This window comes from Nestor notabilis, unplaced genomic scaffold, assembly GCF_000696875.1.
Source record: "Nestor notabilis isolate BGI_N333 unplaced genomic scaffold, ASM69687v1 scaffold2518, whole genome shotgun sequence".
Taxonomy (NCBI): Eukaryota; Metazoa; Chordata; class Aves; order Psittaciformes; family Psittacidae; genus Nestor; species Nestor notabilis.
In genome coordinates, this window is record NW_009939438.1 from 73,549 (window position 1) to 95,826 (window position 22,278).

The 22,278-nt window shown below is 38.3% G+C and overlaps 1 protein-coding gene across 1 annotated transcript in view; it reads right to left on the reverse strand.

Moving 5' to 3' along the window:
* PDE3A (phosphodiesterase 3A, cGMP-inhibited) overlaps positions 1-16,473 on the reverse strand; it is a gene marked incomplete at its 5' end in the record, with an annotated part of 39,201 nt that extends 22,728 nt beyond the window's left edge. Inside the window, 7 exons of the mRNA XM_010019846.1 lie at positions 927-1,064; positions 2,356-2,525; positions 2,986-3,071; positions 6,534-6,753; positions 10,504-10,619; positions 13,249-13,403; positions 16,213-16,473. Coding sequence (XP_010018148.1) covers positions 927-1,064; positions 2,356-2,525; positions 2,986-3,071; positions 6,534-6,753; positions 10,504-10,619; positions 13,249-13,403; positions 16,213-16,473 — 1,146 coding nt within the window. The remainder of the gene's footprint in view (positions 1-926; positions 1,065-2,355; positions 2,526-2,985; positions 3,072-6,533; positions 6,754-10,503; positions 10,620-13,248; positions 13,404-16,212) is intronic.
* Between the last annotated feature and the right edge of the window lie 5,805 nt (positions 16,474-22,278).

Genomic DNA, 22,278 nt, shown 5'->3' on the forward strand with positions numbered 1-22,278 from the left:
TTGTCCCACATTATATCAATTAACATAATCTCTTCTTTCCAGTACTCATCACTACATAATGCCTTGGAAAGTGATACTAGATCGGTCAGATTCTGTTGTTGCTTTGGTTTTGGTTTTTTTCCCCTCTTCCATCCCTAAATAATAATAATTACTTGTCTTTCCTGTTTGATAAACCTTAATATTTTGTAAGAAAAAGAGGCTGATTTGTCAGTGTGCCAGGAAAAGGGGCATAACAAAGTAGAAAGTTCAGCCAAGAAAGTGGTTACGAAAGTGACGTTGTGTTGGGTAGACATGGGCTTGGTCAGCACCTGCATTCAACTTACAGGAGGGAATGAAAAAACAACAGTTGAAAGAAAGACTAGAAAGCTCTCACATCCTGATTCACAGTAAATTAGTCTTCCCAATGTAATAATGATACGAATTTACTATTAAAGTGCTGACTCTCTAAAGGTGACGGAATATAGCAAGGACTATTTTCATCCCCACTTCTTAAAAACCTTTCTTTCTTGCACGGCCTGACTGAAATCTCCAGTATAAAAAAGGTACCGAATTTTTGTTTTTCCTCCATCAACTGAATGTATTTACGGTTTAGCCCTCCCATGCTGAAACCCATGAGAAATCCTTTCACAAAAATTCAATAGAGGGTGGCAGCACCTCCTGCAGGTAAAAGAGAATATTCAGAAAGGTTTATGTAAACTCATTGGCAGAGAGAACCAGGAAAAATACACGTGTTTTTTTCTATCACATTTTTAAATTTAAAAATATATAAATTTAAAAGTAAGGAGTGTAATGAGACAAAGTTCATATTGTCAGTTTTGAATTAGGTGGCAGGGATCACAATTCATGGGATGACCAGCTTGTAACACTACTTTGTCTAAATCTGTGAATAATCTAGCCAGTCTCTGCAGACAAGATATCCTTCTCACCTGACTGAGAATCCGACCACATTTCTTTCCGATTTTTTCCACCAAATCAAAGATTGGGAAGTTCCAACTATTTAGCTGCTCCATCAGGGGATCCAAGTTGTCCATAACCAGAGGCTCTGGAGCAAGTACAGGCTTGTCCTATTCCAGAAATCAGAATAAAGAGGAATTTTAGTTCTGTGAAGCATCTCATGCAAAAACTTATGCTCTTAAAAACTAAGGTCACATTAGCATCTTCTGAAAGTTGATGGTACTTTGCTCAGCTCAGTGGAGATGTCCCCATTTCTACCAGCCCTGCAGCTAGTCACTCTTCTTTATAATTTGTTTCACTTGAATGAATAGGAATTTATGTGTATGAAACATCAGTCTCTGAACTTATCCATGAGACACATTCATTTGTTCATTCATGGGAATCATTCATTCATTTCCAAAGGAGTCTGTTTTCTTCATTGGAAAATATGCTGCAGTACAGAGGGAAAAGTGCTCAGTTTCTATGTCTGCATTCATTACAATCTAACATGGCTAATGGAGCTCAGACCAAGTGAAATCTTGTACTTCTTAAACTGAAACCTACCTGTTTTTCAAGGTCTGCAAATAAAAGATGGGTTGTGCCCTTCCTTTCACATTCCTCCCTCTATACTTCATTGAATTTCATTATTACTAAGAAACTGTAAACGAGCAAATGCCAAAGTATCTCAAGAAAAATGCCTTCTCTCAGCATGTCCAACTCCAATTCAACAGACTACAATAAATTTTTTCAAGAGCATAAGCCAACTCAAAGTTATTATTTCAGTTGTGAAACAGGCTGTTGAAAATTTAACTAAACAAAGCTTTCCCTCTCCATCTCAATCAAGATTACAGCTAAATACAGTAGTCATGAGAAAATCAGCCCTTGTTCACCCTACTGCAATGTTACTATGTTCAAGACATCCACCACCAATAATATCATGCAGCAACCTCAGACAAGTATTAATGTATGTTAAAATAAGGATCATTATATATATAAACTAAGATTGCAAGGCCACTGAGAACGCTGAACAGGAAGACTATATATCATGCTGGTAGTCTGAGAAGAGAATTTCTCTTCCTTCCAATCCATTCCCTTTAAAGGCCAGGCCAACAGAGAAATGTTAGAAACATTTCAGAAATGCCTTACGACAGATCCATAAACTTATATTTATTCACTGAAATAGACAGTTAGTGTTTCACAAGTGGCCAGTGCTTAGCAGCTGTCACACATTTCAATGGTTCCTTTCCATTCTTGAAAGTCAGTCCTCCTACTGCAAGGTAGAAGCCTGCTGCAATTGTTGCTTAAAACCATGTCACAATCTTTAGACAACTCTAAGGTTTTTTTGGGTGCGGTTTGGATTTTTTGTTTGTTTTTTATTTCTCCCGTCTCCTTCGTCTATTGTGTGAGTGGAACTTAAGCTACCTCAGGTGGTATCAAGGGATGCAGAATGATGGTCTCAGGTGTATACGTCCTACAGACTGATCCCTTCCGTGTCTGCTCCTTGGAGCAATCCGTCTCGTCGTCATTTTGTACGATATCACTGCTATCACTGTTGTTGGTCTCATAGTCAGAAGTGGCTTGCGCAGGATCATCTACAAAACAAATCACAAGCTTTGTTGTGTGAACAGCAAGGATTGCATCAAAGTCATTCTGTGACCTTCTGAATAATGGCAACAGGATCTCTGACTCATAATACATATGTGCTGCTTGGCTGGGTCCAAAGACAGACAATCTGTCTAAAGGTGTTAAAGCATATACCCTGCAGAGTGTGAAAAATGGAATCAGGGATTGAAGAGAGAAAAATTTTAAGGACCGTTATTTGAACTGACTAGGTTAGATGAGAGAAACCACATTCCCTTTATATTTTAACTCTGTTCTTCATTAGCATTTTGCATGTTGTACATACAAAAAAGGAAAGAAGCCTCGAAGGCAATTTGCATGGTCTTACCTATGTGTGATCTCCTTTTATGACAGACTGGCATATCTGCCCTTTCGGTGAATATACTACTGAATTTTAAAGGATGAGAAGTTTTTGATGGACAAAGAAATTACCTGTTCTGTTCAGGGTGTGTGTGGTACCATCATTTCTATCTAGTGTCCCATCACTGGCTTCTATTTGGTTATAGGGTCTGCCACAGCTGAAATCAAGAAACATGCACAAGATAAAGAACCAATGCACGTTAGACAGTCTTACGTCCTGCTGACAAGTGCAAGATTATGTCATACAGTATAAGCTACGGTACACGGTGCATTCTCCAGACAAAATTACAAGATTGAACTGTAGTTTACTGGAAGCTAGGAATGTAAAAACCGAAAATATAAAGACCTTGGATTAACTGGCCACCACCACCATTAAATCCATGTTACCAAGGGTAAACCTATACCATGTGATTTTTTTTAAAAATGCATTTTTTATTCTTTAAGCTTCACAGTTCAGAAAATATAAATTCCCTGGTTTTGTACTATAGCTGTCCTATAAACACAAATTAAAATGATGAAAATTTGCCAGAGTGCCATGAAATCTTACGTAATTCAATTTGACTACAGACATCATGTGGCTTTACTCTCCTTTTCTTGCTTAAGACTTGAATATGTTCCTCTTAAGGAAGAAGGTATTTTGCCACTACTTCAGTGACAACATACCAAGTACATCAGTACTACATGGGTTTTTGGACAGAACATAAGGCAAGTGATCTGACATTTAGACATTTAGCAATGAAACTAGAAAAGAGAGTTTGCTTCATCATTCCCAGAACAGAAAGACATTGTAGGTGGGATCACAGTATCATGGCCTTTCCGAAGGACTGGCTCTTCCCTCCTGTTAAAATGCTTTATTCCTTGTGTGTGATTCCCTTTAAACCCTAAACATGAACTCAATACCAGCTGGAACATTTAAAATTACAAGGACCCAAGATGATTGAGTCTAGGACCTGAATGTATCATGACATCTCATGAAAACATGAGAGAACTTAAAAAATCTGAAGCCTCACTCAGCAGTATTATATCAAATCTGTCTATGAAAAATTGTCACCTTAACATTGCTTTCTCTGGTTTGGTTTTCCCGGTGGCTTTTGACTGGGTCATCCAAAACATATTCTGGAGCTTGGTATGCCCTAGAAATGTAATGAATTCCTGAAAGAATTTAAATAAAAATACAAATCTGTATCTAATGATACCTGTAGCACAAAGCCAAGCAAATAAATCTTGTATCACTCAGTTTTATGAACAAGATGAAAAAAAAAAAAAAATATTCATTTCTCTCTCCCACATTCCTTGTGGTTTCTATAAGGTCAAAGCCAACAAGCCAAAAAGTAAAAGAGAAAGAGAACCTTTGATTGGTTGTAATGCTACAAGGCTTTTACGCAATTATGAGCGTACCTCTTTATTTCCAGAACATATGCAAACTCACAACAATTTAATATGCATGGTCCACATAAAACACTATATTAAAAAAAAATAATTACTGAGCTACCTAGTAGAGCACTTGAAATCTGCTCTTTGTCAGAAGTAAACGTGCCCATGCAACTTCAACTCAATCCCCTTCATGCGCAGGCATAATATACAGGATTGTTTAACTTTTTTTCCACAGAATTCCCACCTCATCCACTAAGCAGAATTAAAAATTATTATTTATAAGTTATTTTAACAGCATTGCCTGGTGTATGTTCTTTAATGCAGTTTTCAAACTCTGCTGTCCTACCACATTTCACTTCTCAAGTGAAAAAAAAAGTACAGTAAACCTGCTGTCTGGATGACACTGCCTGGGTGGATCTGATTTAAAGCACTGAACCCACCAGCAGTTAATTTCCTCCTTTGCCGTTGTTGAGGAAGGGATTGGTTTGGCAGTGCCAGAGGTTTGCTGACTTAGTATTATTTCCTAGTAAGGCAGTTTTGGCAGTAAATGTAGGGGACTGCATATTGCATACCATGAAGACTAGCAATCTACAATGTGAAAGCTCAAACATCGGAAGATTTATTTCCAGTTTCTGTTAATTTAACTCTCTTGGCTTGCTTAGCCGTTTAATTTCTGTGAGTCTAAGCAGTGTAACTACTTGTAATGCCTACACAGCTTAAGCATTTGAAAAAAGTAAATTAAGAACCTAAATACACCACGCAACCTACACAGATCACACAAAAGAGCAGCCACATAAAAGCTGAAAAGCATTTTACCAATGATTACACTGAAATCAGTCTCACATACAAGTAAATATATTTCATAACTATCTACAGCAACTTTACATTGCCTTTTTTTTTTTTGACATTTTTTATATAACTGTTAACTGTTCTTTTTAATAGAAGGCTTACAGAGATAATTGTTACTAGCTAAAGTAATATTTTCTTGAAGTAGTAATAAAGGCACAGTTTAATAAGATAGTAGCACATTTATGGTATTTTTCTTATGTGTAATATAGTTTTCATTTTGAATGAATCACTGCAAGTCCCCAGTTTTGCAATGTCTTTGGAAAACTTTCAAAGGTTTCTTTTTAGAAGTTTAAAACTTTTAATAGTTTCTATTTATTCAAAAGTGCTTAGTTTCTATTTAGTCACCTAAATACATCTTAAAAGCCTGTCAGGACTGAATTCTAGTGGGAATGACTCCCTCGAACAAACTCACAGTCTCAATTTTGACTTTCTGACACCCACTATATAGCCCAGCATACTGAGACACATCCAGTCATGTGGCAAAAGCCAGAAACGAGAAACTATTTCTGAAGACCGACAAACTTGGTAACATTTAACCCAGCCTCAGATGATGTGCTGTCCACTGGCTAGCCAATAATCACAAACCACTCACTACTGTGAATAGAAGTAACATCTAATGAGTAAGGTAACCCTGAAACTACACTGGAACAGGCTTCTGAATACCAGTGTATCCCACTATTCTGAACTGGACACATACTGCAGTAACCTAATTTAGCAACTGAATCCCTTTTGAGAAGATAAGCAGAACAACTTTCGTTCCTAAATGCTGATTTTGCAGAGCAGGTCTGTGTAATCTAATAATGGGCTACTCTAAAGTGCAAAATTATAACTGCAGAAAGAACTCCGATGCAGTTGATTTCTAAAAAGAAAATTAATAAATCTCAGTGCTACATAATCTGACTCTGCCTAGGGAGGACAGGATCCTCTCCTTCTGAAAGAGCACTCAAAATTCAGTAGTCTTCAGGCACTGTTGGCACACCTTTATCAGAAGGCTGCAAGCCAGCAGCTTTTAAACCCTACCAGTTAGATTTTTCTATCAAACATCAGGTGCCTGCTGTGAAAGATTTTGCCTGTGACCTGAAAGTGACTGTTCATGTTAAGGGCATGCTGTGAGAAATCCAGCTTTGGGATCTGTAAGCTACTGATGAAGAATTTATGAATCACACTGTGCATCTGACATGAGTAAAAGCTATAAAGGTAGCTAACCATCTTGCACTTTAAAAGCACCTTGCAGCATCAAAATACATGGTTACTCATATACTAAGAACTGCTTAAATATAGCGAAATATCAATACACAATTCTGTGGCATATCACAAAAACTTGTACGTGGGCCAAAGGAACTTGTTCGTGAGAGCAACGCAAAATGATGCCAGTGTATGTTAAATTACTATCTTACCTGCTGCAGATGACAGAGGGACTGATAATAGGGTCTGACAGGCTAGGGGCACTCTGAGTAGAAGTTAAGACTTTATGTGGCTTTAAGCCTTGCTTGGTGTCAATATCAGCGTAGTCTGGAAATGACACAGAAGATGTTTTTCCAGTAGGACTTGTGGCAGGAGTCCCCTGAATTGGTGAATGGCATGGGGAGGATAAAGGTGAAATATTTGGTGGGATACCTGGCAAGAGAAAAGAGTCGTCTTGTCAATTAATAGAAGTGGCAGATGGTTGGATGAGTTCACTGTGCAGAAATACTCCTCTTGAGACGCATGGGTACCAGCATAGCTTCCAAACGGAAAAAAAAGAGAAAACCCTCCTCCACTCCCAGCCAAGCCCACTGCTGTCCCAGAGAGATGAAGCTCCGTTAATATCAGCCTCTTCTACCTGCTGAAGGTTTGGCTCAAAATATGAAGCATATTCTCCCTGTTGAGCAGGATGCACTAACTGGCAAGCATGAAATGAAAGGCATGTATTAGTGGCATGACTATTGGTATCAACATGCTCTAGTGACAGAAACTGCCAAATAGGCAGTTTCCAGACCCATCTGGAGTTTCTCTGTGCTTCAATGTCTCCATCTGAAAAGGAGAGACGAGAAAGGCTTACGCATGTTCCCAGCAAATTTTAATTTCTACACATTTGAAAACCAGCAGTAAAACAAAAAAGCAAATGTTAGTAGTCATACATTATATGAATATAAAATATTGCACTTCTGGTGACATTTCTGCATTCCTCACAGATTTCAGCCTTGATCTCATGCAGCTTGAGTTTATTCTTCACTATCTGTTGCTCGCTATGGGATACTTGTGACTATTGCCTGTACCACATAGTATTGTAGTCCCAAGCTAGTGTATCAGAAACTGTCAATATCCACATGTGTGAATATTAGCAAGATGTAGTTCTTTCTGTCCCTTATTCAACTAAGCATCACCGCCAAGATGAAGTGCATCAGTTAGTCCACTGTTTGAGATGAAGTGCTGCCTTCTTTTTGAATCTATTTACATTTTCTAATCTCAGACAAAAAGGTCCTATTCAAAATAAAGTGCAGATAAGAAAACATAATCTATTTTAAAAGGAAATGCATGCAAATTAACTTACTTCCTGTTCAAAAGTTTGTAGGAACTCAGCCCCGGTTCATTTAGCATGTTCATCTTCAAAGCCAAATGATAAAAAGAACTTACGTACTTTAACTGGTTTTATGTTTGAGTTGTGCCCACTATCTAAATGCATTCCAGGCACAAAAATTATCTTAAAATAAGGCAATATGTTGATACAAGTTTATGAAATCCTAACCTTGCAGGATATACATGTACACTTCCAGTGCTTTTTCCTGATAACAACTTTCTGTGATATGAAGTTAAGATATGATTTACTCTTGACAAATCAAGAGTTAAAAATGATCTCTGGCAGTTAATACACTGTAATTTTGAGATCTCCTAAGTTTGATTAGGGTATTTCTTCAGCAAATGTGGTATGTATTACAGTCTTAATTCAATGACTGCAACTAGGATACTAAGCTAGTCTTGAGACCAGAAACCTACAGCCTACAGAGCAATTCAAAAGTTATCAGATGGCCATGACATATGGAAATTGCTTTAAAATACACAAAGCCTCTGTTTCGCATTTACTGATCCTTTGAGATACCTCCTTTCTATCCAACGAAAATATGTCTTTAAAAACATCTAGCAGTCTCCTAGTTGCACAGGGGATTGAGTTGGATTATTTTCTATCTTTGAGCTATATATTACCAGGTAATCTTCATGACTGTTAGAGAATACAATATATATGGTCATCTTCCAACAATTTAAAGCAAGTCCTGGGAATTTAAACAGCAATTTTCACAGTAATGTTTCTAATCACAGCTGGCTTTCTGCTGCTAGTCTGGGTTCACATCTCTGGAAATATTTTTGGTTGTGTAGGTTTTTTCTGTTTGTCTGGGGGTTTTTTGTTTGTTTGTAACTTTTTTTTTTTTTAAAGTAATTGCCAGGGTAGGTAATCTAAAACAAATAAATTTACTGGAGAAATGCAAACATATTTTCAATAAGCCAACATTTAACCATTTATTGGCAGAAGTGAGAGAAAATGTGTCTTGCTACAGCAGGGAATATGGAACAATCAAGAGAAGAATAACACTACAGGGAGAATTTTTTTAAGTACATCCATCTGTGTAGGTCCTACAGAACTTTTACACATGTGCAGTGTTGAAGAAATAAAAGAGTAACTTCAGTGTGATGTGAAATTACATATGAAAACACTTGAGTTTATCTCAGAATTTTACTGAAGTATAGCTAGCAGTATTTCAAAATGCTTTCATGCATGAAGACACTTTATAAATTAACAGATTATAGGTTTAGCTATATCAGCTTCTACCAAGAATTATTACATATTGCCAATTGTGCTAACATATAGAAGTCTAATTTGTATTAAGTTTAGAAGCAATTGTTCTTGCAAATTGATGCATTTCTTTAGTTGGAACACAAAAACAATTCATAATTAAAAATGCATGATAGTAAACAGTCTAAAACAACAAAGTATCAATCTTCTGAATAAAATGCTGAGCCAGAATTTTCACTCCTGTCAATTGGTGCCCTTAGGAATTGATTGTGATGGAATGGAGCTCTCCACCACACGGGATTTCATGTATTCAGGCAAGAGAGACGACTATTAACACTTTCTGGAAGCGGAACAGACTAAAGGCAAAATTTCCTGACAGGGTTGGTAAGTCTTGTTTTCCAAGTACAAAATATTATAACTCCCCCCCTTCAAATTAATGGGTTAATCTCCAAAAATCACAAGTCTTAAACTGGATTTGTTTTTTTCAAAAACAAAATCCTGGATACTCAGTTCTTTATTTCCATTATTTTCCTGATTCAATTTTGTTCATTTGTCTATGTGCCTATTACCTTTTAAGATAATATTTTGCTACCTAATATTCACTGCAGTATAACAAAGCACCTTCTGTACGAGACTAAATAAACTCTTCAGTTTGAAAAGGAGATGCGATGTGACAGTGCTAGATACGCAGAATAATTGTGCAGCCATACTTCAAACCCATCTCTAAATTAGTATTCTCTGACTTTTCCAATGTCAGGCCTCAGGCACCTATCAATTTCCATTTGACGTCTGGGTGGCCAGTATCTCTGAGTAACATTATCTCAAGTATTCCATGGGCTGATTTAAAAAAGGAAGGCCTTGTGATCATTTTGAACTGCAAGTTAAAGAATGGGTAAACATTACTTTATCCTGCATTTGTACAAGGAAGAGAAAGACATTACTGTGGATTAAGGCTGCTTCATGGCTGTCATATTGCACATTTCATAATCAATTAAGAAGTCACCGTCTCAATTTCTTTCCCTCAGTTAAGACTGGAGTAATTTTTTAAAGGCTCAAAAACCTGGGTAACAAGCCCCATATTTCTCATCTCTAAAAATCAGTAAGAACTACCTGGACTTTCTCAATAATGAAAATACAACAGAGATAGATCACTAAGTTATAATGGTTTTGTCTTGGATATGTTTGTGTAAGACGGGTCAGTTGCTGCCTACAGCTCCAAATGGCATTATGTAGGTTGTGCTTCAGGGAATCTCAGTCAGGCAAAATACACAGATAGTTAATCTAACAAATGTTACAGAAAACACTTTGTTCTCAGCCCTGTTGTAGTAAAGGGAATTACATGGACATAAATCACAACACTTGCTGCATCATATTATGACTAAGGTCTATAAATCACAAAAGTCAAAACATTTACAATAGGATCACTATGAGCTATATTATTTTAAGCCACTGAGGTTGTTTGGTTTTTTTTTTTTTAAATAAAGAAAATAACTGTATTTTAGAAAAGTCACAGATTGGACAGAGATCAAAAGCAGCTGCATGTGCTAGTCACGCAGAAGCAGCTGCAGTGAGCCTGACAGTCACGGATGCCCACTCACCTTGCCGGCTCTGTCTTTTGGCATTCAAGTGGTTGGTAGAAGACATGGCATAGGAGGTGGAGAAGGACCTGCTCTTCGTGATTGTCATCAGAATTGAGCTGTTCCAAGAATCTGTGCTGTAAAACCAGAGCACAAACAAGCATTGTTCGACACCTCAAAAACCTCAATGACAGATCTTAAGAAGCCAGGAGCCACTGCAAGAAGTACATGAAACTGAGATAGTACAAAATCTGATGAGGAAAACAGCATCTATCTGCTGGCTGAACTGCTTTTTGTGAGGCACTCAGTATTGTATTCAGCAAAAATATTTACAATGCAGACGCTCCAAAGCTGGACTTCCTTCAGTGCTGAGGCCTATTCGCATTATTTATACAAAGATGTCTTTGTCATATTGTTCTGACAGTACAAAGAGGCTTAAAAGTTGACTCGAAATAAGTTAAATTTATATCCTCTTTTAACGCCTCCTTACAAGAGCCAGAAGTGTCACAAGTTCTCAGAGTAGCTTAAAAATCAGCCTCCTTGACTCCTCTGCTGCAACCACCAAGGCAGATACCCAGTAACCCTTCAGGCACTGAAGGAGCACCTTAGAGGCTGGAAGAGTCTCAGAAAAGCCCTGCATTGCTGCTGCTAGTGGTGTGCCTCTTCTCTGGGTGAAGCATTTCACACTCTAGCCAACTGAAATTCATGTTGCATCTCAAGAAAAAAACCTGTTGACAGTCCCTGAAGACACTGGTCACTGATCCAAGAGAAACTCACTGAAGGAAAATAGGGTGCATGTGTCTGTGTTTGTGGGGAGCAAATGCTGGTTCCCTACAACAGGATGGGTACACGCTTTTAGCCTTCAGGCTGTAACTGTGTACCAGAAGAGGGCAAATACTTCTGTAAAGCAAGAGAATTGTATTTATCATTGTTTTCCTGAATGACACTCATCCTTATTTCAGCTGTTTGCAGGGATGTAGGACTGGCTCTTAAGGTGAGGCTTATAACTTCTCTGGACAGATATGCTCTCTGTGAGCAGCCTCTCAGGCTCCACATTTCTCCTCACAGCCTCACATGCAAATGATGTAATAACATGCATGGCAGAAGACAGCCTTTGAAACCAGCCTAGTCCTGGCTGATCTTGAAAAAGAAGTGTTCTGAAACAAAAAGCATGTAATATTGTCTTCAGTCTACAAACACCTTTTCATTTTGGAAGTGCAAGTACTACCTACAAAAATATTTGCTGGCTGTTTTCATTGGCCCAATCTGTAGTGAAGACAAAGAAAGAACCCAGCTGTTTTTTAAATTTTTTTGTTTTGCAGTTTGGTTTTTTAATTGACGAGAGGAATATAACACACTCTCCGACTGCAAAGAAAACCAAACCAATCCTCCAAAACCACTTTCTCCAACTTCTTAAGGGAGAATCACTGCATATAGAAGTGACTGAGGATAGGAATGAGAAAATTTTATCATCCTTCCCAAACCATTTGAAACTATAGGAGGACTATATCTTACCAGTTTAGTGAGGCACAGTTGGAAGAATACCGCATTGCTAATATTAAGAACAGGGGATTTTTGCATATATACAACTATAGGGATCTAGAAGCAATGTCCCAGACTGAGCAACGACATACAAATTTTGTAACTGCAGAATCTGCTACAGGGTAATTCCAGTGTAATTTCCCCTCTCCTACCCTTCAAGCCATGAAATCTTTCTTTCTCTGTGACCTGTGGCATGCTTGAATTTCATACAGGGGAAGTGGTAGATAATCAAGATTTTTTTTTCCTTCAGTTCAAAATTCTTTTCCTTGAAAGCAAATCAGTATTGCTCTGCCAGAATTTTTAAAGCTAGACTTATAGGATTGATTTTTCCCCTTTCTGGAATACACATTGTTTCTCCTACTGTAAAAGAAGAACTGCAAACAGTAGGCTGGGAGGCTTGACAGAGCTATAATTATACTATTGGCGACATTAAACATAGGAAGAATTGATAGCCTGCTTAGTTGGCTCATCATGTAGAGTTATATCACATCCATAGAAAAGGACCAACAATAATATTTAATTGCTCTCTTTTTCCCTCTGATTCCCATCTTAGGATTCTTACATACTACATAAAGAGTCTGGGATCAATAGTATAAATCAAATGTACCCTGGGAATCACAGGCTAGCAAAGGAAGAAGATTTCCATTTGGTTATAGCTTCTTTCTATTTACTTTCACCGAGATACAAGGGACTCCTCACAAAGGGAACTTAGGATAATAATGTATTTTTATTGCACCAGACATTTGGTGTACTCTGCACGCTGCCTTGAGCACCTAGGTGCCCTACATGAGAGCCTCCTCTACAGGAAAGGTTTACATATCCAGAAGAAAGCTCTTTGGTACTGTAGTCACACAAGATACCCAACAGCAAACACTGGTGATGTTGAGCCTTCTCAGGCCCTATCTTTTTCTCCACTACTGGCATCAAATTTTGAACTGTAGAAAAACATGTGAGTCTTCTGATATCACAGCTCTGAATTCTCTTCTTGAATTTGGTGCTTTTGCACTTTGCTAGCATAAATAGATTTTTCTTATTTTTATTTTAGTTCCTAATAATAGTAACAGTTTTGGCATAATCTGACTAAAACTGAGAATGCTACTTCACTGGCAATGCAGTTTAGAGAAGCATGAACAAGTAGTTCACATGCACTCTGGAGTCAGCATTTTTAAATGACGGACATCATTATACGGAACAAAAGAAATTCACCCAAGAAGAGACACAAACCTGGATGAAGATGGTTCGTGAGGTTTGATGCTGGCACTGCGATCCCTTCTCACCGGAGCTGGCTCCAGTGTAGGCAATCCTGTGGCTGATGTTGTTGTGGTCCAGGTTGAGGACACTCGTCTCAGCAGTCCTGGAGGCAAACTTCTCCGTAAGCGCTAGAGAGAAATCCGTTGCTTAGGGTTTATATAAGTGTACAAAAACTTAAGAAGAAAAATATTTCCATTTGATTAATTCTGTCTGGCAACACCCAGTGAAGTACCTTAAATCTGGATTCTCTCAGGTATTATGGTGCCTACTTTTTATTCAAATCAACACAGCTGGTGTTTTAAATGCTTAGAGGATATGGACCGTCCTCCCTATTTTAAGGTTAAAAAAAGTTATGTATGCACAATCCCATAGCCACCGATGTTAAACATGTGGATCTCTCACTCTATTCAGCCAATGATAGTTGTGCTCTTTAAAAATGTTGGTCTTACATGATGTGGCCAAAGGCACTTAAAAAAGTCACCAGGGCCACAAACGTGACTGAGGGATTGAAGCATCCACCATAAAAGGAAAGGCTGAGAGAGCCGGGGCGGCTTAGACTGAAAAAGAGAAGGCATAGGGGAGACCTTACCAATGTATATAAATACCTGAAGGCAGGGTGTAAAAAAGACGGAGCCAGGCTCAGTCGTGTCCAGTGACAGGACAAGAGGCCATGCGGCACAAATTGAAGAAATTCCATTTAAATGTAAGAAAGTATTTTTTACTTCAAGGATGACTGAACACTGAAAGAAGTTGCTCAGAGAGGCTGTGGAGTCTAAACCAATGGAGATACTCAAAAGCCAACTGGACACCCTCCTGAGAAACCAGCTCTAGGTTTAGCCTAGAGAAACCTGCTCCACGCTCAACTTGCTTGAGCTGAGGAACTGGACTAGATGATCTCCAGATGTACTTTCAACCTCATCTACTCTGTGACTCAAACTGACATGAATGGAATCAGAGATTCAAGGTAAGACAGGCTGTAAGAAAAATAAGGAGGGGAGCTCCAACTTTTTTCCTGCCATTTCTACCCAATGCAAAGATCACCGATTGAAAGAAAACTTTCTTGCTCTGAGATATATCATCTCCTGAAAAGCTTAGAGAAAGCATCCCTGTTTACAGCAGATTCTTATTGACCACCCTGCATTTTTCTTTCACCTGACTCTTCCTTTTCTCCACTAAGAAGACTCACATTGCTTTTTGCAAACTTTTGAAGACAGAGGTAATAAAAGATGATGAAGCTTTATGGATCCAGATTTCCTGTTACAGATGCTAAAATTTTGCAAGACATTTCTCCTGTACTTTTCCTGAAGCGTTTAAACAGGTAAGAGCTAAAATAAGTATGTCCCTGTGATGAAGCATTTTGACTTTGCCAGAGGGCTAAGAGATATGAAATGGAAAAGACCTGTAGTTCTAAAGCTCAAACTTACAGAAAAATACGTTAACATACTATCTCCTTACTCAAAATGCTCAGTGTCAGATGGTTAAGGTAAAGACCCCAAACTGTATTTAGACACTTTAATAAAGGACTGCAACTATTAGTGTTATGATCCATAATACATCTAGGTCAGTGAATTCTTCAGTCAAATTAGTTCTCTGTAGCATTAACTCATTTCTTCATCCTTGACTTCTTTTCTCCTCACTAGGTATTACACAACAGCAAACTGGTATCTGTTCACTGTGTTTGCTCACGTGATGGCAGTGTTCTTCCACTTAACTTTTCCCCTCAGAGCCCAGAGTACAGCAATTATAGACATGTACACTAAAATAAACTGGGAAATGCTCTTAAAACATGTGAACATCCTTTTCATACATACAGTTGCTACATAAGCAAGTAGCATAATTATTATCATCGCACTGAAATATATTAAAGGAAGAATCACAAGTGTTGCAATTCAGATGCCGGGAAATACTGGAATGAATGCAGGCTGTGCCATTTGGACTGTTAAAGGCTTGTGCCTGTGCAATGTACTCTGCCTGTATTTAATCTTACATGGGAGACTGCAGTACAAAATTCCAAAAGTATTTTGGTTTAGTTTCAAAAGTGAAATGTAAGCCTTGCAGGACAGCTAATTAGCAACAAACCTACAATCCAAACTACTTCAAAGCTGATGTGTTCCTTCTAGTTGTTCATTTACTAAATGTGGGTGGTTAACACTGGTTATTTCCTGGTGGATTCATTAGCATTTGTAAAGCCATCTGTCAAGGCAATAATGTATGTATCTTTTTGGTTCAGTCCTCTTTTTCTTCTCAAAACTACTTACAATGAGCTTACAATATCTGCACACTAAGTATTCTGTTTATTTGGTATACAACATTCTAAACTTGATCCAAAGCACCTGGCTGTCATCAGTACAGACTTTTTCATTGACCTCTACAGGTTCCACACCTCTAGCTAAGGGAAGGAAGAAAAGACTGAAATTCACAGAGAATTTCAAATTCCAATCTTCCAAGTAGGCAAAAAGTTCCCCCATACTACTCCTTAATTCCCCACTGCTCATTGACTAGGACAGTCACCCCACATGCAGCGGCTCAAATCCTTCAAGTGGGAGGAGGATTTCTGTGTGAGAAGTAATAGAGCAGACTTGTGAGTCTGGATGCTGAAAGGCTTTTGCTTGCTCTGCTTCCTATCATTTCTTTTCTCTTAAGCTCCAGCCAATACCTGCGATGAAATAGGCATACCACCTATGTGAGCTATCCTGTGTCAAATATCGTCTTCTGAAGATGCCTGAACCAAAGTCAACCTGGCCATGAGTTGAAGGATACACAGGAGTTGTCTTACTAGGAAACCTAAAGTCTCCTTACGTGTCCCTTTTATATTAAGAGTCCGATTAGTGCATAAGATGTTAATCTGAAGCAAACAAGCAAAAAACGCAGTGACACAGTCCAGTGCTGTCCCATTAGGGAGAGCCAAGTTACAAGATGATAGGGTTCAGCACCCACCTTGGGAATAGCTAGTTTCTCTCCTTTCTCCGGACATTCCTCTGAGTCAGAGCAGGTGTAGTTCTCACTGAAGGACACCAAAGGGTTCACCCTTGGCTTGTGGATGGCCTGGAAGGTTAACTGCGTATTAAGCAGGTTGCTCACTGTTCTCAGTGAAGTACACACGTTGGGGGGCAGCGAAGGATCTGCCAGAAGGTCTGTAATGAGCCCATGTGCTTCTCCCATGACAGCGATATCCACTGTAATACTGGTGCCAGAAGACTAAAGAGGACAAAAATAATACATGTAAGACAATAGAAGTGAACAACCTGCTGAGCAGTATTGAAAGCTGTGGTGAACTCTCTCCACAACTTTTGCTAAAGCAGTTACCCACAAAGTGGAAAAATAATAACATTAAATAATTCTTTAAATAAAGAGAATCACGCTGAATAGATCAATCATCAGGCATAACTTTCACAGTCCGCAAAGAGTTTGGAATTTCATCATATCTGATTTCACAGCTTTCACCATCTGCAGCTGACTTAACCCATCTGAATGAATTGTTCAGGCTCCCTGCAGAGACACAGTCAATGGCCAGGGGCTATTTGCACAAATAATTTTGGAGACATAGCTTAGGACAGGAGGAGCCTCTCTTGAGACATTCTACTAACCAGAGGCATGTAAAACAACTAATGTTCAATGCTTATTCTTAGGTAAATGAAATGAATCTCTAGCATATATTGAGATTTTTTAAATATCTGCAAGCTATTAAAATATAGCATTCTGGTATGGTGGCAACAACATTCATCTCCAAGCAATTGCAAATTGGGCAGCTATACCAAAATTGAAATGGAGTAAAAAGTGGATTTTCCAATCCTTATTTTAATCAGGCATAAGTGATGAGAATTGTTACTCTATAGATTTGCATGACTTACTCAGATGGTCCTTACTTTCTCTTTTTTTTTGGTTTTTTTTTTTTTCCCCTGGGTTTGAAATATATGCCTACTTTACATATGTCGTTTAGGAAGAATTATCAAATAAAGTGATGCATGAACAGAAATAATATCAAGGAGAAGCTCGTATCAGTGGCAAATCTTAGACACCTTTTCCAGTACATGTACATAACTGATCTGTAAATGACACACTGCAAACCAATTGTGGCACAGGAAAACTGTCTTCATACATTCTTCTTCATACCATTTTTCCTATGTTGTGTTTCGGACACATAAGCTCAATTTTGCTGCTACTGCTTGGGACTTTTTAGTAGGTGTACGTGTAGTTTGCCAGAGAGACCATTCCAGAAGATTTGTACTGATTTTTTTCATGTATTTCTTAAAAAACCCCTTAAGATACACAGTTCTTCAAAAAGGGAAGTTATGCCTGTGAAAAGAGCATACGGGTTTCTTAGAGTGGCAAGTACAGAACATGAAGAATTGGGCAGACTGCTTAGCAGGACGGTGATCAGAGCCCCAGCCAGGAGTGACTCACCAGTGACAGCATTTATCACAACACATCAGAGAACAGCACAATAGGTCTTGACACTGCCTCATTCTCAGAAAAGGCTCTACAGGCAATAGCAAAGTATTTCTGAGGTAAGCAATATATTAGCAAAGTATTGCTAAACCCCTTCTCACTATCTTCCCAGTTGCGTACTGTCGACATTAGGCCCTTGGCAATAGCTGTTTCACTCCACTAATCCACTCCTCATGTCCTATTTCTTTCTAACACAGAAGTAAGCTTTAGGACCAGAAAACAGGCCTCCTCACTCACCATCCTCCCACAGAACCAGAAAACCAGCCTCTTCTTCCCACATTTCTTTTCTTTGTCATGATATGAAATAAAATAAACCAGAAACCTCTTGATATGCTGAATCGCTATTTCATCCTACTGAAAAAAAATAATGGCTGAAGTTAATTTAATGGCTCTTTCATTGCTTAACCCCTCAGGAGTGCATGCAGAAGATTCTGGCAGATGCTAAAGAAAATTCTTAAATTGAAAGACAAAGCTTGGGATGGGAGTAATTCATTATCTATCATAACCTCGGCCCTGAAAAACAGACCAGAAGGGAGTGCGGGAGAATACGTCATTCAAAGTGCGATAGAAGCCTCACATTTTCAGCAAAACTTCATAATCTACAGTTTGAAAATTCTATTAAGCCTGGAGCCTGGAGCTGTTGACTGCCAATCAGAGACAGAGATTAATACTTCAATGAAGTAAACAAGTATGACTCAGCAGGCCATAAGAAGAGGCCCAGATTTTGTACAGCACTACTAATATTTTGCAAAGCAGCCAGCATTGTTCTCCATGATTAGTATCAAGTGGGGAGAAGGAGAGCCCGTCTCTTCTCAACGGTGAATTTCTGCCACATGGCACTTGACATTGTCACAGGAGGCCTTGTCATGTCTTGGTGACTCCAACCTTGACTCTGGGTGCCAGCAGACTTGTCCAACTCAAATGCCAAGCAGTGCTGAGTTATGCGAGAAGCTGGTGCTGAGGCCATATGGCCCCAAAAGAGGGATGTCACACACTGGGTCTGCATCCTCCCTCCTGAGCTCTGCCTGCACCTCACCAGGAAGGGCAGTCTGCACTCACATTAAGTTCGGTACTTAAACACATAACACAGTAACACTGCTGCAGCCCACACCCCACCAGAACTAATCCATGGAAACAAAGCGGTTCTCCCTTTGGAAGCCTTGGAAAGGTTTTAGTGCGTGGCTTGAGCACATCTGATAGCACCTCACTCTGCACAATGTGCATTTTTTGACGAAAAGCATACTACTACCTGCAGATCTAACATTTTCAACTGACACTTCACATAAAACCCCTGCAGCCATCCACCCTGCCTGCATGGTGCATGCCTGGAGAGGTCAGCTCCGTGCCTATAAGGAGTTGCACGATTAGTGTCCCTCACCAGAGCTGAAGTGAGACATGTATCCTGCCAGCATAGACCAGACATGATCACCATAAAACATCAACAGTTGCCGGTGTGTGCAACATGACACACCTCATTGCGAAGACTTCAAGTGAAAGTTTTTCAAAGACATCATTGTAGTGAGCTGTTTTAAATGACATACATATCATAGTCCAAGTATTGTTCGAACTACACATAATGCTTAGAATCCTTAGAATGAAAGCATATGCAAAAGGAGAGCATACCAAGCTTAAATTCTTCTTTTTCAAAAGAAACAAAAAGAAGATGGTAAACACTGCTCTAATGCATCATTTGCAGTACTTTAACACCACATCCTAATTTGGTACAGTTTATATGTTGTAATTTAATTGCACTGAACTTTTATTCAGGAAAACAGTTTCTTTTTCAAGCAGTTTGAATATTTTATCTATCTCAGGATGAATTTAGAGTACTATCAGACTAGTCTGACTAGATAAAATTACAGGTATTCAAATTATAATTTTCTAAAAACACAAATCAAATGCATGAAAACATTTGAAAATATTTTTTAGATTCTCTACTATAAAACAGTAGAGAACTGTGTATGCTTTGCAAACCATTACTCAGAAAGTAAACTAAAATGTGTTTCCCTAAAGGAAAAGGAAACCTGGAATTTTTTATAAAATACACATGATGATGTATAACAATAAAAAAAAGATTCATGTAAGACAGTAAATTGCTGAAAATTTTAGAATGATATAATTGCATATATGCATATGCAGGCACATGCACACATATAGGTCTTTTTTTTAAGGTAAAAGTTCATACAAAATCCATGCTCAGACTTTTTTAAGTAGTTTTCTACTAAACATGAATAGCCTCTGCATGAACTGATCTGGATTCTTCCCAAACCACTTTACTCATCGAAATTCAAAGGCCGGATACTTGGGAATAGAGGCATGAATAACATGTTTGCAATCATCACTAACAAACAACTAACTTGGTAAAACAAAACAAAAAAGTCGAAGAGTTAAGCTAAGGTGAATTTAATTTCACACTGGTCAGTATTCATTTACCAATCTATGCTAATGATTGGGAATACAGTTTCCTCCCATGAATTTTGGAGAAGATTGGCTTACTGTTCACTTTGTGACTTCATTCGAACTGATTTAAGTGATGTCATGCACTAATTTAAGCGATTAAATGCTCTCTAGGGCATGAGAATGAGAAAGCAAACAGACTGGAAACAAAAGCCAAATCAGATCAATTAAACATGATCATTGACAACTAAGGTGAGGAGCAAAACAAATTCTTTTCAATGCTGTAAACCAACTGGTTTTGTGCTTGCCTCCCCCCCCTTCTTTTTTTAAACTGGCATCCAGGTGGGTGTTTTAGGCTTTGGTGCCACCTGGAATTCCTAACTGGGTTCAAATGTGCTTGTTGTATGTTTTGTGCCATCTTTTCGTGCTCAAAAATAAAAGAAAGGGTTTTCCCCTAAAGAACTTGTATGAAAACTAAGATGGCCAGATCCCAGTAGGATGAGTTAGAGACCAGGGACAGACACGCACAGTACACAGCACCAACTGTCCAATCACCTAAATTTGCATGGGTGGGCTTGCTGGGAATTTGCAAGAAAACTTTCATGTAACAAGGAGCATACATACTGCTGCACCTATAGAACCAAATCACAAGTAGCGTGTCCCACTGTCACACAGAGAATTTTTGTCAGGGCAGGAAACTTATCTTCAAGAAACACTCTTAAATGAAATATGAAAACAATATTCCAGTAAATTTTAATGATCACTTAGAATTTTTAGGTTTGAATAGTTTGGTTTGGATTCTATAACATGGCTAGAAAAAATACTCTCAAAATTTGCATAACCTTCTGTAGGCTTTCATATTACATTTCACAAAATCCCATTTGTTTTCCTCTAGGAAATTACATTATGCATAAAACCCTAAGAATAGCTTTTTACTCAGTAGGGCAAAAAGCAGGCAAAACTGTATAGGAAAAATTAATTTAGGAAAATGGGAATAATAAATTACTTTATCCATAAGACCTGATAGGTAAATTTAGTTTACAAATTTTTACTAGTTAAGAAACAGTTGACCCAACAGTGAAGCAGATTTGACACCCTTATACTTAACAGATGCCTTACTGCACATAAAAGTCGTCCCCCCCCCAAATTGGTGTTTTGCATATGACTCATAAAACTGAACTCGTCCACCTTAACTAAAAAACTGCTGCTTCTCTCCACCCTATACCGAAAGCCGATTAACATGACAACAGAAAAGCAGTCAAAACTTAAGCATAATAAAAGCACAGAAAAAAGGGAAAAAACGTAAAATTGTTATCAAACACAAACTACAATTCATTTCACACAACCTCATGTTAGGGAAAAAACCAAAATCCTCATCTGCTGTGGCTTGTACAAGGAAAAGCACTGAAGGCCTTTCATCACATTACACTCAGGAACACTCTCTAAGCAAAAGAATGGGGGAGGCGAGGAGGGAAGAAAGGAAAAAAGCAGCATCTAGCATATCTTCAATCTTCACAATTATGAGGAACAGTAAATCACAATTTGATACAGTTTCCAAGTCACATCATGAATGTTAGGGCCAAGCTGTCTGGAAACAAAATTAAAAGCAAATATAATTCTCCATTATTTTAATGTCCACAGAGCGATTTGAAGGATAAACATGAATTGGCTTCTATGGAAATAATGAATCATTTTAAAGGCGCCACAGATTTAACTACTCCACCTTTCATTAGATGACTAAGGAGAAAAGTGTGTGTACAATTCTTTGACATTTCACTTTTCAGTATTTAAAGCTGCAGAACTGGAGTCTTTTTATTTTACTTTTAGTTTGTACTAACACAAGATTCCAGGTTTCCTCTTCTCTAGTGAGTAAACAGGACATTTATGAAACACTTTTCTCCATCTTGATGAAGCACAGCTTTTCCATTGCTCTCTGGAGTTGGACCGCTACAATCTCTGTAAGGTATATACTTTAGTAGGACTGAATATAGCATCTTCCTTTTGTCTCATCACATTGATCAAATAAAACCTTTCCTAAATCATCAATGCAATCACTGATTTTGCTGCTGACTCTATAAAGTACTCAAAGCCATGTAACTGTAAACCAGACACTGAAGCACAACAGATGAGCCCATAGTGAGGGAAAACTAGATCTTG